This window comes from Podarcis liolepis, assembly GCF_965112155.1.
Source record: "Podarcis liolepis genome assembly, chromosome: 6".
In the NCBI taxonomy this organism is placed as follows: domain Eukaryota; kingdom Metazoa; phylum Chordata; class Lepidosauria; order Squamata; family Lacertidae; genus Podarcis; species Podarcis liolepis.
In genome coordinates this window covers 37,800,783-37,824,057 of record NC_139559.1, presented here as the reverse complement: position 1 = coordinate 37,824,057, position 23,275 = coordinate 37,800,783, and the positions used below count along the sequence as shown (strand labels likewise).

The window sequence follows — 23,275 nt, the reverse complement described above, 5'->3', positions numbered from 1 at the left end:
CCCTTCTGCGCTGTTTTCTTAAAAAGCAGTATAATATCACTTTAAATATTCATGGCTCCTCCAAAGGAATCCTGGGAACTGGATCCTGGAAGACCCCTATTCCCTCACATTCTCAGAGTGATTTACCAATCAATCCCGGTGTTTCCCAACACCTCTCAGCAAACTTTTAATTCCCAGGATTCTTTTATGGCCATGAGTGTTCAAAGTAGCATGATAGTGCTTTCCACGTTTGGTGTGGACAGGACCATATCTTGAATTCAAATCATTAGATACTCACAGGTTTCCATAGCAATTTTGAGCGTGGGTGGGTGGGGTGGGCTGGCAGTGGAGGAAAGCATTTTAACTCCACTGCAGTATTTATTAAGCATTTTCCTGTTGCCTTAAAAAAAAATACAGGGTTGCTGTCAAATCAGGGGTATGAGAACCAGTTGCCCTGGATATGTTGTTGAACTAAAACTCCCATCATTCCTGACTAGTGGTCATGCTAGCTGGGATTGATTGAAGTTGAATCCAACAGCACCTGGAAGGCCACAGACTTACCATATGTGGTATAGGCAAGTGGCCAAAAGCTTAATTTTGTTTTTATGATGGCCTCTTTAGAAAGGAATGACACATTTAAACATCAGCAAATTGGCATGTTGCATACCAAAGGCTGATTTCACTAGGCCAGGGTCAGTTTAAAAGAGACGCACATCTGTCAGAGCAGAATTGCCATCCTTTTGATGGCTTCATAATTTTAATGCCTTCAAGATGGGCAGAAACCCTTCTCACCACCGTATGTCCTGATCTATCCCCAACCATTCATGCTCTAGTTAGGCAGCTCTGTAACACAGTCTTGGGGGGAGAAGGGGGCTGTTCTATGAATAGGTTGTCTGAAAGAGCCCTGAGTTATTTAGTATTCATTTGACTTGGAAGTCAAAGTTATTGACTAAAAGCCATGCTTGAAATCCAAAACTGAGCTACGAGGGAACCACACACAGTACCTGCAAACTCTGCCAGGGTATGAGTCAAAGTTGGGCATTCTTTCATTAGACGACAGAACTTTAAATTTATGAACTTGAACAAACTCATTAGATTCATCCTGAATTTGCAGTTTTAAAAAATGTGGCCAAGTAACAGAAGAGCTGGTTTCTGCAGTGTGCAGGGGCGGGGGCTCCCCACCACTGGTGTAGCAGACAGGTGTTAGATATGACAGCTGTTAATTCCTCATTTATTCACTCATGTAGGTCAAGTGTCTGAGTCTGTGACCTCAAGGTTAGAACAAGAAAAGGAGGAGAGTCACAGGAAAGCTGAGAATTTCCCTGCAAAACAAGGACTCATTATATAACTGAAAAGCCACACAAAAGGTTGGCTGTGTTTGTAAGAGCAATTGCCTCCCACTTCCGCAGAGTGCTGAGTTCAGTTTAGCACAACGGGATGTGCAGGTGATAAGCATTTTTAAACATCCGGCTCTATTTAAATGTCTATTAGGAAGTGGGGAGGGGGTTGCTGCTGCTACTACTACTGCTGCTTCTTTTGGAAAATCTTTTCCTCACCAACAATGGGAAGTTGAGAAATAAACACTGCAGCAAACAAAATCTGTGTAATATAATAGTTGCAGAACAGACTGCTGTGGGGGTGTGGAAGGGGAAAACCAACTTTCATTTTTATTTTTTTGTCCCAATCATGGTCTGTATAACAAGGTGGGATCATACAGCTCAGCATGTGATGGCTATTCAAAAGTTGACTCCATGGCAGCTCTAATCATGTGGAAGTTCAGTCACTAAATAACCTCTTGACTATATGATGAATCAAGCCTGCCTGCACTTCCTAATGATGGAAAGCAGTGTTCAATATGAAATTATTGAGCTTAGCAGAGAGCAAGTCTTGCCTGAAGCTTCACTTCTTCTGCAAAGGTAAGCCCAGTCTCGCTTATCTTCTAGTTCTTCAAGAGTGTCAACAAGCTTGTGAATTGAGGTGGTCCAATAAGCACTGCATACTTCGACTTTCAAAAAGCCTTTGACAAATTGTCACTTCTCAGACCTTCTGGAACTTACATCATTTGATAGCAAAATAGGAAGCTAGGAAGCTAATAATGAGCCTAATCCATTACTGCCAGTGGTTCAGCATTTCAGGCAGGGGGCAGTCCTACCTGTAGATGTCAAAGATTGAAACTGGGACCTTCTGCATGCAATTTTTGTTTCATAATAACAAGGCTCATAATCAGTTGGCTTTAATTACCAGGAGCTGGCAATTATTGCTATTGAGATGATCCCAAGACAGAGTAAACTGGCAGGTATTCATTAACTATAACCATCACTGCAGCCCCCTAGATAAGAATAACTTTGCAACTAATGATTGAATGGAAATTTGCATCCTTTGATTTGTTTTTGGTAATGTTACCAGTGCCTTGCATCTCTCTCTCCCTCTGATACTCTATTACTACTTGGCTGCTATGCCATTGGGGATTTAACCAAGAACAGATACTTCAGGGTTAACTTTTCAGTGGCTTATTTTTTGAGTGGGAGGATACGTTGCTAAGTTCCCCCTTTCCTAATTGTTTTTTAAGTTGATTCTAGCAGTCAAGATTCCAGAGTCTGCATAGACTGTGGGAGAGATGCCCATTATACTAGAACACTTCAACATCATCAAACTGCTGCCAACAATGTTTCCTGTGGAACATTGGTTTTAATATTGTGTTATTCCTCCAAACCCAGATGTTCAGGGTCCTGTTAGGTGATTCTTAGCCCAACTGGGGTCATGCCTAGTCTATAAGTACTATGGCATCATGCCCAGAACGCCACGTAATGAGATGTACTCTACTGTTCTGTACTATCCAGGAAGATTCTCTGAAATAGATCTAAGCAGTAGGTAATTTAAGATTACACCTGTTATATAAGTGCTGAATTGTCATTACTAATTCCTAGTGTACAGAGACCTTGGATGCTTTTTATTTTACATTTAATTTCTCTCTCTCTTATTAAAAAATGGCTTAAACGTCCTTTAAAAATTGGATCTAGTACACCCAATTTGAGTCACACAACTCAAACAGATTTATTTTTTGGTGTGTGTGTGTGTGTGTGTGTGTAATTTGTTGTATATATTTCAACAATCCTAAAGTTTAAGAGTTAGTAGCCCAGCTGTTGTAAAGGTAGTAAACAACAACATTGAAGAAGGTAACAGTGGTTACCCAGACCTCCTTACTGGTTGCGAAGAGGCCCCCATAACAGTTCAAGCTTCAGAGCTCCAAAAATGTAGGTCCACCACTGCCTACTGTATAAAGGTAAATTGGTATCCATTGCTCTACCCAACACTGGCATGTGGCCCCTGGAAAGTTACAGTTGGGTTGAAGAAGCTCCCCCACACTTGCTTTACAGGATCTCTGACATGGAAGGCTGAGGCCACCCAGTGTCTGATATGGACCTCCTGCTTCTGCCACCTCCCTTTGCTGCAACAGTGTCCACTTTGCTTTCCTTTTCCCATAGGTATGGATGGCAGCAATTCATTTATAAGCAACATGTACGCAGCCAGTGCTTTTTTTCTGGGGGTACACAGGGGAACGCATCCCCCTAAACATTTTGTGAATCTAAATTTGACCTCATTGAGGGGCAGTATTTCAATATAAGTAGGAAAAAGACAGTGCCCCTAAACATTTTCTTAGAAAAAAAGCACTGTACAGCATATAAGCTACAGTGTGTGTGTGTGTGGTGTGTGTGTGTGTGTGTGTGTGGTGTGTGTGTGTGTGTGTGTGTGAGAGAGAGAGAGAGAGAGAGAGAGAGAGAGAGAGAGAGAGAGAGAGAGAGAGAGACTATTTGTCTATTATTACCATAATAACCCCAAATGTTGAGAATCAAGCTGGCTCTTTTCTGCATAACTCTGCCTTCTCATCTTCATTTAGAGCTCCTTCATTAGTCATACTGGTCATGCTAGACACTTTTGGCACTGACTTTGAAAAAGATTAGAAAGAAAGAGAGAGAAGCACAAGGGTTTTTTTTTTTTTTTTTTTGTATGATCCAGTATGTCTTGGAAGAATCATATAAACATACAAAGTTGCCCCATAGCTGAGTGGTTTAACAGTGGTACTCCAGGGTTTCCAACAAAGGTTGTTCCCAGATCTTTGTGGGTGGAGAAAGCAGGGATCAAAAAGGTTCCAGCATTGCAGGAGGGTGGACTAGATGTACAATCTTTGGGGTAGTATGTTCTGGGCCCGTATCACCAGTTGCTTCAGTTTCATCATGGGGAAGCCATGCACCTAGTGTAGGAAGAACAAAATGGCACACAACAGTGCTGCTAGCGAACCTAACGTGGTTCAGTCATTGGCACCACAGTGCTGAGTTTATTGGCAACTTGAATATTTGACTGGTCCATAGCTGCGCAGGCACTGGGCGTCACATGGACACCATGGTACAATTAGGGCGGATCTGGCTCACAAATCTGTATTAGAACACATTCAGAGTCGGAGGCCCACGACTGTAAAGTGGGGATTAACATATCTTAGAATGGCTTACTCTGTGGTATCAGAAAGCATAAACAGCACCATGTAATACCAATGATGAATATGAAGTTTTGAAATATTCTACTAATTATGGGCATAAAAGTACTTTGGAGACTGATAACAACTCTGCGAGACTGTCAAGAGTTCCAAAAAGGATCTGAAAACTCACAGCAACACGTTTGTTGGCTCAGCTTCCCAAACATGTGCAACTTAGTCATGTCCACCCATTTGCCCTGAATCCCTGATATTATAACAACAACATCCTCTGCTTCTGCACTTCAGTCTCTGCAAGCTCTTTGGGGTGGAAGTCATAAGCTTCTTGCACTTGAGCCTTGTGCTGTGTGGGGGGTCTATGCCTGGCAGATGTTAAACAATGATTTTTTTTTTTTAATAAAAAAATAGCCCACCTGGAGTAGGCAGCCTAGGATCTTCTCTGAAGTGAAACTTGATGCTTTTCAGCAAAGACACACCTCTTTCAGGGTGTTGTGCAAATTTCTCTATTTTAAACGTAGGGACAGGAAATATGAAATGGGACAGCCAGGATCCAAAGATCACGTAGGCCGAAGTTTATCAACTCTTGACAAACAGTAAATTAGAGGCTTGTGATGGAGCTGTTGCCACGAGTACCCTGAATTGTCAGAAGGTTGGACATTTGGGCAAGTTGCTGCCTCTATGCTACCAGGTTTTTGCAGCATAGACATTGCTCCCTCTGTCTGGAACAGCTCTGCAGGGCTTTTTTTCCCTCCTCCTCCTTGCTTCTCATGCTTGATTATTTCCTGACTCTGCAGTGGGATGGGTCTGCTGCAAAAGATTCTGGTTCTTTTTGCAGGACTGATCTTGGCCTTCTTTTTTTATTCGGGAAATGAAGACTTTAAGCCGGGTAAGTTGTTGTTGTTTTTAAGTAAAGACATTTTAAAATAAAAGCAGGGGGGAGACGGAGGGGGAGAAAGAGAAAGGAGTCACACTGGAATGGTTTTTATACAGGAACTGGTGCAAGCCTAAAACGAAACATGTCTGGGCGTTGCTTGCATTGCCGATAATAGAAGGCTTTGCTTGGCAAGCCTTTGAAATACATCATGCAACAGGCAGGGCTATTTTTTTTTCTTCCTGCAAACAGGTGTGGTTAGGAGGCTTGCCATTTGGATTCTCCAACAGCCTTTCATATTTTGTCTATTTCGAAAAGGATTGGGCTTTCTTTAAAGTTGCTTAATTGTATAGTTGCTTCAAAAACTTCAAGAAAGCTGAACGTATGAAGTGGCTTGAAAAAGAAATGCATGTTCATGTTTAATTAGAGTAAAATAACAACAACAAAAATAAATGGCTGTCTTGGCATTCTGCATCCTTTTTGGAATGTTAGCAATTCTTATGACTGCTGGTTTCTTGGGAGAAGAATGCAGATTAGACTGGAAGATTGTTGGGACTGGGCAACTGATCGGCAGGCAGAAATGGCTGTTTCTCTTCTTGAGCTTCTTGCCCTTTTAGAGACTGATTTAGGATTGGGTGGTGTGTTTAATGCGATCTTTATAAATGGCTGTCCCTATATCTTGCTCTCCAGAAATGCTGAAAGGGAAGCGTGTGATTGTTACTGGGGCAAGCACTGGAATCGGTGAGCAGATGGCATACCACCTGGCACGCATGGGCTCCCACATACTGATCACTGCGCGAACAGAAGCCAAGCTCCAGAAAGTAAATGTCATATACTCATATATGCATGCCTTTTACTGGGCATGCTTCTGTAGAGTCACCTGCACACACAGGTGATAGATAATGTGTAACCCCATGAATGTAAAATTCATATTTATGTGCATTGGGATAAACATTCACATACGGGTGACGATAAATTGCCAAACCTGACAGGAAGGAAGGGAGAGTCGTATGCTTTACTAAAATTCAGATTTATATAAATTTATTTATTTCCAGATGCAATTTAGGTTTTGCAGTTTTACCACCAGCAGAGTGTGAATGCATGTCTCAATTTACAGGAATATCAATTTACAGGAATATCAATGCATTTGCTCATAAAAATGGAAGAAAGAGGCAGTAGGTGCCGTTACAGAAGTGTGACTCATGGGAAAAGGGATCCACATATAAGGGCATTCAAAAATTATGAAAGAAAAGATAAAAATTTGGAGAATTCCTGGTGGGTTGCATGCAGGCCTTTTCTTGTGCTTACGTTACTTTCAGGTTGGTTATGGGATGTTTCTGAGCATTTTTTCCCTTTCATTCTGCAAATCCTCTCTCCAGTGGTCTGTACTCTGCAGCATTCCTGGGTGCCTGCATTTCCTGAAAAAGCCATGATGTCCTTGGCTGCACTTTTCTGTAAGCATGGGAAAGCGGGGAGGCTCCTGGCAGCTATTGGCTGTTGTTGTTTGAAAAGTAAAGGGTTTTAATTTTATTTTTTCCTTTTAAAGAAACCATTGAAAAATGATTTTTAAAGGACTTCCTTCAAAAAACAAAACAAAAAAACACCAAATCAGTGATCACACTGTTCTCTGTGCCTTGGCAGCGAGCCCTCCTGGCTTCCTATGTTTCAATTCAAACTCAGGGGAAGAAATCATGCAGTAACATCCCCCCATGGGCCTTTACCAGATCAGGAAGTGCAGGCTGCTGGGAAGACTGTGGAGCTCTGGAGAAACATTTCATGGAAAGAAAAACACAAGACGCACCCACAGCCACTTTGCAGTGATAAGATAAGCCTGACCCCTCATCCACTCAAATTCTAAATCCTAAAGTGAGAAAGAGGCGGGACGGTGGAAGTCTCTTCTGCAATGGAAGAATACTTTTTCAGAACCTGAAGAACAGAGAGTTCAGTACACAGAACTAGGAAAAACCACCCAAGGGTCACCATGCATGTCAATAATGACAAACAGCAGTGTGAGAAGCACAGATGTGGGAAGATTATTGCCCTAGAGTGGAAAAAGAAACAACCCAGGAGGTTTTATAGACAATAGACAATAGCAACCCACAGAGCGACTTGAAATGCTGGAACTCAACTCCATTTGTTCCTATTTGCACCCTTAGCCAGGCAAGAAGAGGCAGTGTGTATTAGGCTCATTAAGGTCCACAACTTTATTTGTGTTTTATACAACAAATTCACAGTGAGACTGGAAGCTGTGCAGCCCTAAGGCCTGCCCCTCCTAACCTGAATTGTTCACATTGCTCCCAACATAAACATATTTGAATGCAACGTCGCCTAATATCTTTTCAAGGATTTTCTCCCAACATTTTAGAGCATTCGGGCTCATCCTGCCATGATCACACAGAGCTGTGGGCATTGCCTCTGCTTCGCTTCTGGCCACTAAGCCAAGCTGATGAAATTGCACTGTCTGAGTAGAGAACAGGGCATTGGCAATGCCATTATCCAATTCTGGGACATGGCAGGCAAGAAGCAGTACTTTAAAGATAAGGCACCATAGTGTAAATGACTTCACCAAACCCTTCTGATTTCAGAGTTAGGAGATTAACAACATGCCCTTTTGCAAGATTGTCAAGCCAGAAATGGGACATGGAGTTGGCGAACAATCAGACACTGCCATCATTTCAAAGAATTCTAAAAATCTGAGGTCCTGTGATTGCATGTTAGAGCGGGATGGGAATGCCTATTGACCTGCTCCTTGGTTGGTTGCCTTTGCCATTAATCCAGGCGTAGGCAAACTCAGCCCTCCAGATGTTTTGGGACTACAACTCCCATCATCCCCAGCTAACAGGACCAGTAGTCAGGGATGATGGGAGTTGTAGTCCCAAAACATCTGGAGGGCTGAGTGTGTCTATGCCTGCATTAATCTATCCCTTCTTGAGACACATTAAGTTTAACAACCTCCAGCAATATCAGTCCCTGGACCCTTATGCTCCACAAGTAGCTATATTTCCCCCAAACCCCAGTTGCGCTAGAACAACTGTTTACAGGGGGAGTTAACCACCAAGGACGCAGGGGGTTAAGCCTGGGACCTTTTGCCAGTGTAATCTGTGCATTAGCACTGAGCCAATGCCTGCTTGGAGCTGTTAGGATAGTGTTGGTACAGCCAAAGTCTTGCAGCACAGGAGGGGGGGAAACCTCTTTGCCAGCAGCGCCCAACATGCTCCATCATTCACTGCAAAGTCAAGGAAGAAGGGCTGGTGAGGGGTGGAGTGATTCCTTCATTGATGTGGCTTCAGCCTTGAAGCTGGTGTGCCCACTTGCATGCATGCATCTGCATGTCTAGTGTCGAGCTTGCTTCTTTCTGGCACAGGCGCACTGCCTTTCCTCCAGCCATTCATGGGAACACAGGAAGTTGCCACTGGTCCATCTAGCTCAGCACTGTCTCCATCAGGGATAGCCAGCATGGAGCCCTCCAGATCATCCTTGAATATCCATCATCCTTGAACATTGGATGATGGGATCTGTAGCCAACAACATCTGTTGGGGGCAGCACATTGACTACCCCAGCTGTTGTTCAACTACAACTCCCATCATCCCTCACTAGCAGGACCAGTGGTCGTGGATGATGGGAATTGTAGTTCAAAAAACAGCTAGAGACCCAAGTCTGGGAAACCCTGCACCAGACTTTCAGCCTAGCAAGTTTTGGTAGAAGTGGGTCCAAGCTAGGGATCTTTATCTTTGTACACTGACTGAATTACTTAACAGAAAAAGTAACACAGCCTATGATAGGGTTAACTACTGCAACTACGCCAGCACTCTATGCTTAGTACATACTTATGCATCACCTTTGCTTAGATTTTAATAGCCTTTATATTTAAATTATTTGTTATATTGTAAAGAAGAATGTCCCCTTCATGGATCACTGCCTTGCCATGGCGAAGGGGCTTGAATAACTCAGAGAAGCTATGAGCTATACCGTGCAGGGCCACCCAAGATGGACAGGTCATAGTGGAGAGTTTTGACCAAACGTGATCCACCTGGAGCAGGAACCGGCAAACCACTCCAGTATCCCTGCCAAGAAAACTCCATGGACAAAGACAACAGGCATATAAAAGTTATGACGCTGGAAGATGAGCCCCTCAGGTCGGAAGGCGTCCAACATGCTACTGAGGAAGAGCGGAGGACAAGTACAAGTAGATCCAGAGCTGATGAAGCGGCTGGGCCAAAGCCGAAAGGACGCTCAGTTGCGGATATGCCTGGAAGCGAAAGGAAAGTCCAATGCTGTAAAGAAAAATATTTTTTTTTTTTATAAATTTTTTATTGGTTTTACAACATTTTTAAGAAAAACAAACAAACACTAAAAAAGACAAACATACACGTATAATTTCAAACATATTTTCATAAACCTCTTTTCTTGGACTTCCCCATACCCCCCCTCTCTGCATCCCAATGTCCATAATTCAACTAGCAACTCCCAATTGTTACTTTCCAATCTCTATCATCTTAGTCCTCTTTTATAGTCTAACCTTATATCCCTGTACCCTTTTGCTTCTGGAAACCACAACATTTTAGCATTCATTAAGTTTATAGTAGTCCTTAAGGTAGCTTTTAAATTTTTTCCACTCCTCTTCCACCGTCTCTTTTCGTTGGTCACGGATTCTGCCTGTCATCTCGGCCAATGTCATATAGTCCATCACTTTCATCTGCCATTCTTCCACAGTGGGTAAATCTTGTGTCTTCCAATACTTTGCGATGAGTATTCTTGCTGCTGTTGTGGCATACATAAAAAAAGTTCTATCTTTCTTTGTCACCAATTGGCCGACAATGCCCAAGAGAAAGGCCTCTGGTTTTTTAGGAAAGGTACATTTAAGTACCTTTTTCATTTCATTGTAGATCATTTCCCAGAAGGCCTTAATCTTCGGGCATGTCCACCAAAGGTGATAAAAGGTACCTTCAGTCTCTTTACACTTCCAACATTTATTATCGGGCTGTAAAGAAAAATATTGCATAGGAACCTGGAATGTAAGAACCATGAACCTTGGTAAGTTGGATGTGGTCAAAAATAAGATGGCAAGAATAAATATTGACATCCTGGGCATCAGTGAACTAAAATGGACGGGAATGGGCGAATTCAGTTTGGATGACCATCACATCTACTACTGTGGGCAAGAATCCCGTAAAAGAAATGGAGTGGCCCTCATAGTCAACAAAAGAGTGTCAAAAGCTGTACTGGGATGCAATCTCAAAAATGATAGAATGATCTCGATACGAATCCAAGGCAGACATTTTAACATCACAGTAATCCAAGTTTATGCACCAACCACTGGTGCTGAAGAAGCTGAAACTGACCAATTCTATGAAGACTTACAACAACTCATAGAAATGACACCAAAGAAGGATGTTCTTCTCATTATAGGGGATTGGAATGCTAAAGTAGGGAGTCAAGAAATAAAAGGAACAACTGGCAAGTTTGGCCTTGGAGTTCAAAATGAAGCAGGGCAAAGGCTAATAGAGTTCTGCCAAGAGAACAAGCTGGTCATCACAAACACTCTTTTCCAACAACACAAGAGACGACTCTACACGTGGACATCACCAGATGGGCAGCATCGAAATCAGATTGATTATATTCTCTGCAGCCAAAGATGGAGAAGCTCTATACAGTCAGCAAAAACAAGACCTGGAGCTGACTGTGGCTCAGATCATCAGCTTCTTATAGCAAAATTCAAGCTTAAACTGAAGAAAGTAGAGAAAACCACTGGGCCGGTAAGATACAATCTAAATCAAATCCCTTATGAATACACAGTAGAAGTGAGGAACAGGTTTAAGGATTTAGATTTGGTGGACAGAGTGCCTGAAGAACTATGGATGGACGCTCGCAACATTATACAGGAGGCAGCAACTAAAACCATCCCAATGAAAAGGAAATGCAAGAAAGCAAAGTGGCTGTCCAACGAGGCCTTACAAATAGCGGGATAGAGAAGGCAAGCAAAATGCGAGGGAGATAGTGAAAGATACAGGAAATTGAATGCAGATCTCCAAAAAATAGCAAGGAGAGTCAAGAAGGCCTTCTTAAATGAGCAATGCAAAGAAATAGAGGAAAACAATAGAATGGGAAAAACCAGAGATCTGTTCAAGAAAATTGGAGATATGAAAGGAACATTTTGTACAAAGATTTCCATAATAAAAGACAAAAGTGAAAAGGACCTAACAGAAGCAGAAGACATCAAGAAGAGGTGGCAAGAATACACAGAGGAACTGTACCAGAAAGAAATGGATGTTTCGTATACCCCAGGAAGCGTGGTTGCTGACCTTGAGCCAGACATCCTGGAGAGTGAAGTCAAATGGGCCTTGGAAAGCACTGCTAATAACAAGGCCAGTGGAAGTGATGATATTCCAGCTGAACTCTTTAAAATTTTAAAAGATGATGCTGTTAAGGTGCTACACTCAATATGCCAGCAAGTTTGGAAAACTCAGCAGTGGCCAGAGGATTGGAGAAGATCAGTCTACATCCCAATCCCAAAGAAGGGAAGTGCCAAAGAATGCTCCAACTACCGCACAATTGCACTCATTTCACACGCTAGCAAGGTGCTTAAAATTCTACAAGGCAGGCTTAAGCAGTATGTGGACCGAGAACTCCCAGAAGTACAAGCTGGATTTCGAAGGGGCAGAGGAACCAGAGACCAAATTGCAAACATGCGCTGGATTATGGAGAAAGCTAGAGAGTTCCAGAAAGACATCTACTTCTGCTTCATTGACTATGCAAAAGCCTTTGACTGTGTGGACCACAGCAAACTATGGCAAGTTCTTAAAGAAATGGGAGTGCCTGATCACCTCATCTGTCTCCTGAGAAATCTCTATGTGGGACAAGAAGCTACAGTTAGAACTGGATATGGAACAAGTAATTGGTTCAAAATTGGGAAAGGAGTACGGCAAGGCTGTATATTGTCTCCCTGCTTATTTAACTTATATGCAGAATTCATCATGTGAAAGGCTGGGCTGGATGAATCCCAAGCCGGAATTAAGATTGCCGGAAGAAATATCAACAACCTCAGATATGCAGATGACACAATCTTGATGGCAGAAAGTGAGGAGGAATTAAAGAACCTATTAATGAGGGTGAAAGAGGAGAGCGCAAAATATGGTCTGAAGCTCAACATCAAAAAAACGAAGCTCATGGCCACTGGGCCCATCACCTCCTGGCAAACAGAAGTGGAAGAAATGGAGGCAGTGAGAGATTTTACCTTCTTGGGCTCCATGATCACTGCAGATGGTGACAGCAGTCACGAAATTAAAAGACGCCTGCTCCTTGGGAGAAAGGCGATGGCAAACCTAGACAGCATCTTAAAAAGCAGAGACATCACCTTAGCAACAAAGGTCCGTATAGTTAAAGCTATGGTTTTCCCAGTAGTGATGTATGGAAGTGAGAGCTGGACCATCAAGAAGGCTGATCGCCGAAGAATTGATGCTTTTGAATTCTGGTGCTGGAGGAGACTCTTGAGAGTCCCATGGACTGCAAGAAGATCAAACGTATCCATTCTGAAGGAAATCAGCCCTGAGTGCTCACTGGAAGGACAGATCGTGAAGCTGAGGCTCCAATACTTTGGCCACCTCATGAGAAGAGAAGACTCCCTGGAAAAGACCCTGATGTTGGGCAAGATTGAGGGCACAAGAAGAAGGGGACGACAGAGGACGAGATGGTTGGACAGCGTTCTTGAAGCTACAAACATGAGTCTGAGCAAACTGCGGGAGGCAGTGGAAGACAGGAGTGCCTGGCGTGCTCTAGTCCATGGGGTCACGAAGAGTCGGTCACGATTAAACGACTAAACAACAACAACAAAGAAGAATGCAAAAACTAGGTACTAGAGAGCCAGTGACACTTACAATTAAGTCTGTCAAACTGGAATAATGAAGATTTTCCACCTGCCCTGATTATAGAAAATCCAATGGTCTCCTGAATATTGTTGCAGACTTTAAAATGCAGCTCTTGCTCAATACAAAATATGGTCATGATTACAGACACATTTTTAGGACTTCCAATACATTTGTAAAAGCAAGCTAGAAGCCTGACATGGCTGTGACAGCAGCTGTTGCGGTGACACTAGTAAGGGATAAAGTTCTAAAGCCAGAGCCCATACCCAGAATTTGCAAGTTCATTTTAAGAATGTTCAAGCCCATTTTGCTTCATTTTGATTTTTACAAATGAGAAATTCAGTGTTCTTGCAGCTGGAAACTTTGATGAAGCTGCTTTTTCCATTAGAAATTCCCCACTAATAATGCTGACCCTTTAAGCACACAGCCTCCACCCCACCCCCGAAAAAATGTTGTGCTCAGAGTATTCTGGTAAGCTGAACTAGCCAGCTGTTTCCTTGCAATGCTGCATAGCATAGGAATTTAATTTGCTGGGATGCAAAAGGGGCTGAAAGGGCAACGAGTCTCCAGAATTCTCCTTTCCTCTTTGTTTCAGGTGGTTGCTCAGTGCTTGGAGCTGGGGGCAGCATCTGCCAGCTACATAAATGGCAGCATGGAAGACATGGCATTCGCTCAGTCTGTGGTGAAGAAAGCAGAGGAATTGTGGGGTATGCTTACTTTATAAGGACATCAGAAGTGCTGTGCTGGATCAGACCAAAAGCCCATCAAGTCCAGGGCCCTGTTTGCCACAGTGGTCAACTAATAATAATAATAATAAAAAAAATAAATAATACCTTTATTGTCAATGTACAACCTGTGTACAATGAAATTCCCCCCGACAAACACTCAATCTCATTGCAGTCTGTGTGCTTGTCACACAACACACCAACCCCAAATGTCAGTTGCACTATATTATTTTCCATTCAGCAGCCTAATAGCCCATGGATAGAAACTGTTTTTTTAGCCTGTTGATATGACTGATTATACTTCTATATCTCCTACCCGAAAGTAGAAGATTAAAGAGGTGCTGGCTGGGGTGTGAATCGTCCCTGAGAATTTTTCTTGCTCTCCTAAGGCAACGATCCCTTGCGATGTCATCTAGCGGGCTCAGGGGACAGCCCATGATATCATGTGCTGTGTTCACCACTCTCTGTAAAGACTTTGTGTCTGTGGCTGTCAAGCCAACGTACCACACTGTGATACAATATGAGAGGACACTTTCTATTGTGGACCAGTAGAAGGAGGTCATCAGCTGTTGTTTAACATTGTTCTTTTGCAAGACCCTGAGAAAATCGAGTCTCTGTTGGACCTTCCTAACCACTTGAGTTATATTGTTTTTCCAAGTGAGGTCTTCACTAAGGTAAACTCCCAGGAATTTAAAGGAAGAGACTCTCTCCACACCAGATACCCATAGGGAGCTCATACGCAGGACATGAAGATAATAGCCCTCTCCCACTCATGATCTCATCAATCAATATTCAGGTGTAGACTGCCACAGAACCTGGAGCTTCTACACAGCCATCATAAATTGATAGCCTTATCCTCCATAATAGATTGTTTGGTCACCTTTTAAAGCTGCCCAAGTTGGTGATCATTCATCACTACATCTTGTAGCAACAAATTCCAGAAATTAATAGTGGAAAGTTTAGTGGGTCAGAGCAATGCAGGAAACTCAACCCTGCCATCAAGTGCCTCGCAACTCACTCCTGCTGTATGTCTGTCCACACTGGCGCAGCACCTATGGGTGCTTCCAGGAGGTATTTATTGTGGGATGAGCACTCCCCGTAGCTGCAGATTTTCCACAGCATCCACATTGGCACCAGTGCCAGCCTGTTCTCCTCTATTTAATCTAAGTGCATCCTTTCTAAGGAAAATAAAACCTGTTACCAACATCGTTAGAATATTAAGGCCCTGTGTGGAAGTGCTGTGTATTACGAGTAGAGAAAAGAAGAATCCCAAAATCATCCCTGTAAAAGCGTGGGAGGATAACGGACAAAACAGTGGAATGCCAGTGCTTATCTGTATTCCCTGTAACATATGAATGAATAAAATATTCCAGGGGAAAGGCAAGTTTGGAAGCAACCTGAATCTCACACATTCACTCAATTTGAAGAGATTCTTCTAAACCTGCTCCTCACAGTCCACTTGGATTTTCACAATGCTGAATACCGTAATTTGGTATCATTCACAACCTTGGTCACCGCAATGCTCACCCTAACTCCAAATCATAATAATGTGTTCCAATAGAACTCCTTGGTGGAACACTAGACTACTTACTCCCCTGTTTTTGTTAAAACTGCCCTTTTATGCCTAATATTTAGCTAATTAACACATACTACTATGTTGTGGCTTTGGTGAAGTACTTAATCAAAGAAAAGATGTCCTGAAATCTTCAGTTCCAAAATGGCCACTACCATAGTAGTATAAGCATCACTCATTAACCTGATAGAGAAAGCTAGTCCGAGTTCTGCTATGCTATTAAGTGCTCTTAAAGCTTTCCAAAGCTTTCCAAAGCTTTAAGCTCTGTTTTTGATTCTCATGGGCTGCAACTCTCTGTGAATCAGGAATGTGAAGCCTTCTGGCCCGGTACGACCCCAGTTGCTCACACTCACCAAACCATTTTGCAGAAGCTTTTGTGACATGATTGCATGGCTGACACACTGGGAACTGAACCATGGACCTCCCTAGCTAGAAGCACACAACTGGAAGTACTCCAAATCTACCTGAAGAGTTTGGCTCCAGTGTGAAGTGTTAACAGCCTTATATGCCCTGAATCAGGCACAGGCTTGTACGGAGCATCATAACTCACTGAAATATAGATGGCCTGATAGAAAACCTTGCCCAGCCTTACCTCTGCTGCAGATCAGAGCTAGATCACACCCAGGAAAATGTGAATCATTGCTTCAGGGTTGTCATTCTAACATTGTTTCCTTGAGATAACAAGCCTGTTGCAAGCACAAGCTGAGTCCAGAAACTCTGGACCAAATGCAGGAAAAAATGGCAGTGACACAGCTGGGTCCTTCAGTTAGGCACCTCAAGTTATGCAGACACATGGGTCGGAACCAGGCATTCAAGTATCTCTTCTTTTAGAAATTAAACAGCATTGCTAGGATAGCTGATCAAGACAAACAATTCTAACAACCCTTTTCTGTTTTTAGGAGGTCTAGATATGCTTATTCTGAATCATGTTAGCCCTGCCTTCTTAAGCTATTTCAATAGTGATGTTGCGTATATGCAAAAGGTCCTGAATATCAATTTCTTAAGCTATGTGACCATGACAGTTGCATCTCTTCCCATGCTTAAGAACAGCGGAGGAAGCATCGTAGTGGTTTCATCCTTGGCAGGTGAGTACAAACATCATTTGTGTGAAGTAGCTCTCAGCGGCCCTCAGAGCCTTAGAGCTCCTTAAAACATTTCTGATTTCCCTGCTATGATCGCCGTGCACGTTGATGACTGCGAACATATATGACTGCACACTCAGCTGGTTGCAGCTTCCAATTGTGCACACCCTCAGCCAACTCCAAAAAAGATCACGTGTGGTGATCAACACACATCTTTAATGTGTTTTCTTACCTGAAATGCTCCCATTAATGAAAAAAACCCATCTCTGAGCTGCTCACCTTGTTAAGCAATAGCAAGGCTAAGGAATTTTCCATAACAGTCATTCTGGTGACTGTTCTCCTTTGTAGGGTACAAAACAAACCCGGTGTGAATTATATGGATGGGTCTACTCAATTCTTCCATTGGCACTTCTGCAAGGATGGCTTCTAGTCCCTTCACCTCTCTCTCTGCTTGTGAGACAGGCCAGGGGCTAATTTTTGAATGTCTCCTGCCACTGCTCAGGGAACGGTATTCAAGTGTTCTACTATTGGTATCTCAACTGAATTTCATATATTCATAATAATCCTCATAGCAGCTTTACCCTAGCACAGCGGACGGGACTCTATAGTCCTCCAGGTGTTGCTAGACTACAACTCCCATCAACCTTAGGTCCCGGTCAGGATGGCTAAGGGACAGGGATGATGGGAGTTGTAGTCCAGCAACCTCTGGAGGACTAAGCTTTCTCCACTTGTGCCCTAAGCATTTGACAGGATCTCTGGGTCACAGTCCAGCAGCCTTGTGCTTTTATTAAGTGTGGTTCTGTACAATTCTTCATTGCATTTCTATCAGAGTGTTTCTGTTCTGCTTTAAAATTTCACAGGCTATAATCAGTTGCATATAACTGCTAATATACAAAACAGCCCTATAGAGGGGGTGGGGAGGGAGAAACAGTTCATCTTGAGAGCTTTGAAAGATATGCAATATCTTTTTAAAAATTCTTACAAGGTCCAGTTATGCCATAAGTTCAAGTTTCAGAGTGCTTACATAACTTGGAAACATTTTATAAACAAAATAATAAGTAAACAAATGGAAGCAGGAAGGGGGAAAATATCTCTCACAGAGATGCAAGCAATGCTGGTTTTACTTTGCCACCTGCAGGATTAAAGTGGAATTCAGCCATGACTGTACTATTGCTATACTGTATTTGCAGGCAAAGTTGCATTCCCATTCACTGTTTACTATTCTGCAACAAAATTTGCCCTGGATGGGTTTTTCAGCTCCTTGAGGCAAGAATTTGCCATGAAGAACACCAACGTTTCCATCACACTCTGCGTCCTTGGACTCATCGATACAGGTACAATTTAACATTTTGAAACCTGACTATAAGGACCTGGCTTTCATTGGCAGGTTTGTGCTGTGCTCAAAATCCTTCAGATCTCAACTTCAACAACGTGAACGTAAATATGGATCATTTGTTTATTGCCTTTTTACTAATCTAAAACACCATAGATTGTAATGCCATGAAATTGCCAAGAAACGTCTTCTCAAGTAAGGCTTGCCCATAAATTATGTTTGGACAATGAAGCCAATGGATAAGGCGTGCAAATTGCTTCTGAAGTGAATATGCAAACTTTTGCATTAATGATGAAGTGTTATTTCTAACTCAAAAGCATCCATTTGCATCAGTAGAATATAAAATGGTTCCTCAGTTCTTCTCTATATATCATATATTATTTAGAAGAGAAGGAACAGTGCTGAAGAGAAGAGGGCAATGTTTAACGGTACATTTCTAGGTCTGGAATTGACTGTGAGCTTTCCTTCCCTCCAAACCATGTGAGCTTCTTCGACTTCCTTTTACATAGAGACCCTTTTACATAAACACACACTTGCACATGCAACGGCACAAAGACACAAGAGTTACCATTGGAAACAGCCAGCACATGTAACTCAAAATTCCTGAGAACTTGAAAGAGTGATTTCTAACAAATCACTTGTCTAATGCACAAGTTGTAGGGATCCACTTGGGCAAAACCATGACCGGATGGCAACCACCACAAGCTGTAATGTTTCATCCTGTGAAGGCAGTACCAAATATGGTCTACGGTACACTCCTGATGTGGAAACTGCCACTGCAATTAGTCATCTGAATTCCTCTGAAATCGTCTATTCTCACATACCACCCCCACACACTTGGAAATTCAGTGATGCACTACAGTGGTACCTCGGGTTAAGTACTTAATTCGTTCCGGAGGTCTGTACTTAACCTGAAGCACCACTTTAGCTAATGGGGCCTCCTGCTGCTGCTGCGCCGCCAGAGCACAATTTCTGTTCTCATCCTGAAGCAAAGTTCTTAACCTGAAGCGATATTTCTGGGTTAACGGAGTCTGTAACCTGAAGTGTATGTAACCTGAAGGGTATGTAACCCAAGGTACCACTGTATTTAGTGGAAACAAAACCAGGCAAAGTTTCTTATCAGCTCCACTAGACTGCAATCCTTTACACATTTATCTGAGGCTGAGCCCCATTAAACCTAATGGGGTTTACTTCTGAGTAGACAGGTATAAGCAGGGGTAGACAATCTAAGGCTGGATGTGGCCCAGTCGCCTTCTCAATCCGGCCCGCAGATGGTCCGGGAATCAGTGTGTTTTTACATGAGTAGAATGTGTCCTTTTATTTAAAATGCATCTCTGGGTTATTTGTGGGGCATAGGAATTCATTCATTTCCCCCCTCCCTCCCCCCCCAAAATATAGCCCTGCCCACCACATGGTCTGAGGGATGGTGGACCAGCCCATGGCTGAAAAAGGTTGCTGATCCCTGGGTATAATTCACTCTGCCCAGGAGGCACTTGTTGACTGACTTCTTGGACAGAGGGTACCTACTTAACTCGAGCTGCTTTTCTTCCCTTAGAAACAGCCATGAAAGCAACTTCTGGAGTGGTCCAGATCTCTGCAGCACCAAAGGAGGAATGTGCACTGGAAATCATTAAGGGAGGAGCCCTGCGCCAAAGGGAGATTTATTATGAATATTTATCTACAAGAATCCCTTTATTGATCCGGGACTGGGCTCCAAATCTCCTGGATTATATCATTCAGAGGAATTATAACGTTGAAAAACTGAAAGATTAAGTGCTCTTTAGCTTTTCTTATTTTATATATTAGCCACATTGAGTCCCTGTCAGGGAAAAAGGCGGGGTATAAATAAATATAATAGCACCTAGAACTTAAGAGCACTGAGAACTTAGTGCACTTGGAAATAAAGCTCTGCCCAAATTTCAGATTTGGCACCCACATACAAAAATCAAATGTGAAAATTTGAAGTCTTTGGGGTTCATTTTTGACAGAGCTAGTTTTGCTGATAAAAAGGTAAAGTTATAGGTCTGTATCCAAAGATGTCACTCAACTGACTGTAAGTCTTCCATTGACAGAGGAGGGAAGGGAGGGCTTTTTATGACAGCACCCCTCCCAATCTGCATTCCCCCTCCCAATCTGCTGTGAGACCCTTCAGAGTAGATTTAGGGAGGCATGGGGATTAGAAGAAGGAAATTGATTTCCTTACTATATCACTTATGGAAGCCTTGTTGTCAGTTGAGAAACGACGATTGATACATCCCATGAGGTTTTGCACTTTAAAAAATTAACCAACGGAGAAACACTGAACTACCTAAATCCATATTTGAAAATGTTGTAAAAAAAATGTGTCAGGGAAATATAAAGTTGATTTCTTGCAAGAAATTGTCTCCAAAATTTTAGCTCTAGCTGCCCAGAATGGGTACAAGGAGACGTAAAATTAAAGCTATATGTAAATATGTCTTTATATTGCTTTCCCTCCTCCCTCCAGAAAAAGACATTATTTCATTTTTAAAACCTGATCTTTAAAGTTATAACATACATATTATGCTACTGATTTTATTAAGGGATGGTTTTGTATTTATGGCCTTTTAAGCAATGTTTTTTGTGCATCCAATGGCTCCCCCATCTGGTGGATTAGATTCACAGGCACCACATTGATCTGAACACATGCCAGCAAGCTGAAACTAGGGCATGGCAGCTCTTGAAACCATGCTGTGCTTTAATATATTGCTTCTGCGTAAGAATTGTCTACTTTTAAAACTACTGTTATATAATCTTGTTGGTGGTTTATTTGAAGGGGGGGAAGCAAGTTACACCACAGTTTAGCATTATTCAGGAAAACCTAACTGTAAATATGAGAAAATACTCTATTGTCCCACAGCCCCCACCACTCTGGAATGCCCTCCCAGTAGGGATTCCTGTATTTGAGCCCTACTTATTTTAGCCACTGTTCATTAGGTTGGCAATGTTCCTGATGTTACTATGATTTATCTTTGTCTAGATTTGTCTCTAACCGTTGTTAAATAGCCACGTGGCATCTTGATCTCAAGCTATCCTCTCCCCTCCAGAGAGTAAATATCATTATTAGGAAATGCACCTTATTTCAGAGTATTCTTGTCCCAGCAAATAGGCTTCCTATTCAGAGATTCAAATGAAGTAACTCCTATGGACTCCTGGTTCCTGTCCCCTGAATGACCAATATTTCATTCAAAGACTGACATTGCTCCTTAAAGTATTACTTGGTTATATTTGAATAGAAAATGCAATGCTGCTTAATTTACCCCTAATTTCAAGGTGTTTTCGCTTTGATTATCTCTCATTCAGAAAGATTGTAACCCTCACTGTGAGGTCCAGGAACCATAAGGGGAAAGAGCATAGTTTTCTGATTCCCAGAAATATTAAGCATCCAGCAGTTTTTGTTCTGTCACATTTCTCCTAAAAGCTCAGCATGAGAAATGAGCTGTACTGAAAACACAGCTCTTCTCATTTTATTGTATCAAAGGCTTAGCTTAGGCAAATTGTTAGACTTGCAGCCTGAAAGCTTTCCTCATCAGGAAACAAAATTATTTTAAGCTTCTCCAACTGAGCCTGTGGAGAAATGAAGACAAATTGTTGGGCAAAGCTTGCTATTTGAACCCAGATGAACACAGAGCCAGATGAATCAGTGCAAAAGGGATTGATGCATGGGTTCATGGCAAAATGTGAAGGATTTTAAAGAAGAAGGGAAGGCCTAGAAAATGAAAGGGTTTGTTCTGTTGTCCCCCGGCACAGTAAAATCAATGCAAGTTTGAAGCTGTACAACTATGATTTGTCCTATTGGTGAGGTCAGAGGTCAGAGGCATATGTTGCCTTCTGACACCATCAAAGCAAATAAAATCTCAGTTTGGTGGCAACTTGGGGAAATCTCCTGTCTGCTGTACAGGCATGGAGGAGAAACTTGATCGGCCAAACTTACCCGATTCTCACTCCCTGAAACCATTTGCAAACTAAAACACAACCATGCTTCAAAATTCACACTTTCCAAATTTTGTGGTGCAGTTCTCCAGCTAAGTAATGTGTACAAAAATGCACATAGTAGGGTAAAGTGTGAATAACAATACATCTATTGGTGAAAAGAAGATACAGTGGTACCTCTGGTTAAGTACTTAATTTGTTCCGGAAGTCTGCTCTTAACCTGAAACTGTTCTTAACCTGAAGCACCACTTTAGCTAATGGGGCCTCCTGCTGCCGCTGTGCCGCCGCTGCACGATTTCTGTTCTCATCCTGAGGCAAAGTTCTTAACCTGAGGTAATATTTCTGGGTTAGCGGAGTCTGTAACCTGAAGCATATGTAACCTGAAGCATATGTAACCCGAGGTACCACTGTACAAAATTGCATTATATTAGCAGAAGTTGTTTTGTTTGTTTGTTCTGGAGCATTCCTAGCAAAAACTCTGCTCAGAGACAGAGCTTTTAAGTGCGGACCTGTGCCTGAAAAGAGCAGGGCAAAGGGTCAGCGTGGATAAGCCCTATATTAAGCAAAATTCACACAAAAATGTTGATGAATTTTCATGAGGACTTATTTTGAAAAAATGCAAATTGACTTGGAAGTGTAAAGAACTGAGCTGAAAACTGGAAATTAGAAGCCAAGAGAAACCAGATTAACATCTTCACCCATTCCTACTCCCATATCACCTATTTATGCTGTCAAATCAAGACTCACTTCACTTTAGAGCACCCCAAATTTTATAGTACTAATATTTACACTACTACAATACTAATGTTATCACCTTGTTTGTTTGCCACTTTTGCCAGCCATTTCTAAGCCCTGCCTCTAGAGTTTGTTTTCAGTGTTCATGACTGGACTTAGACTTTGTTTTCAGTAGACTTCACCCTCTCTTTCAGTATCAGTATTGTGTTTTTATAGAAGGAAGAATGACAGGTAACATAATGGGATCCATCGGGTGAATATTGCTTTAAATAGTGAACTGGTTGGTGTGAACTTGCAAATCAGTCCCCAAGTAATTTTTCAATTAAACTGATGGGATTATGCAATGGAGGGAACTGGGCTCTTCTGTGACTGTGAGATGCTTGTCCTACAACTTCTCACAACCTACTACTGTAGGATTGTACACCAAGGAAAGTGCCTTCTAACTAAGGGCATACATTAAAATAATATCTACTAAAACAGTTGTCTGTGCTATTTTTTCCTCTCAATTGTGACATCCTAGTTATTGACTTTCCTTGGGACAGTTCACAAAGCATTATATCCTTTCAGCCCCAAAGGCCTATTTATTTCCCCAAGCCTTTATACAAAATATTAACTAAGATTGGTTTTAATCTGCTGCTATGGCTTCAAATTTTGCACCAATGGTCGTGATTTAT

The 23,275-nt window shown here is 42.2% G+C and overlaps 1 protein-coding gene across 4 annotated transcripts; it reads left to right on the top strand.

Annotated features, from left to right (window-relative positions):
* The first annotated feature begins 4,754 nt into the window (after window positions 1-4,754).
* Window positions 4,755-23,078, top strand: HSD11B1 (hydroxysteroid 11-beta dehydrogenase 1). Of its 4 annotated transcripts, XR_014527502.1 has the most exons (7): window positions 4,755-5,354; window positions 6,030-6,160; window positions 13,798-13,909; window positions 16,400-16,585; window positions 17,773-17,916; window positions 19,471-22,135; window positions 22,187-23,078. XR_014527502.1 is itself a non-coding variant. In XM_083509080.1 (6 exons), exons 1-6 carry the CDS (start codon window positions 5,267-5,269, stop codon window positions 19,686-19,688), a joined length of 879 nt encoding a protein of 292 aa, XP_083365206.1. In that variant the 5' UTR covers window positions 4,760-5,266; the 3' UTR covers window positions 19,689-23,078. The 4 variants fall into 4 exon arrangements, 2 of the variants coding, with proteins under 2 accessions (XP_083365206.1, XP_083365207.1); XM_083509080.1 differs by having other exon boundaries at window positions 4,760-5,354; window positions 19,471-23,078; XR_014527503.1 differs by lacking the exons at window positions 4,755-5,354; window positions 6,030-6,160 and adding an exon at window positions 6,724-9,238 and having other exon boundaries at window positions 13,176-13,909.
* Window positions 23,079-23,275: the final 197 nt, after the last annotated feature.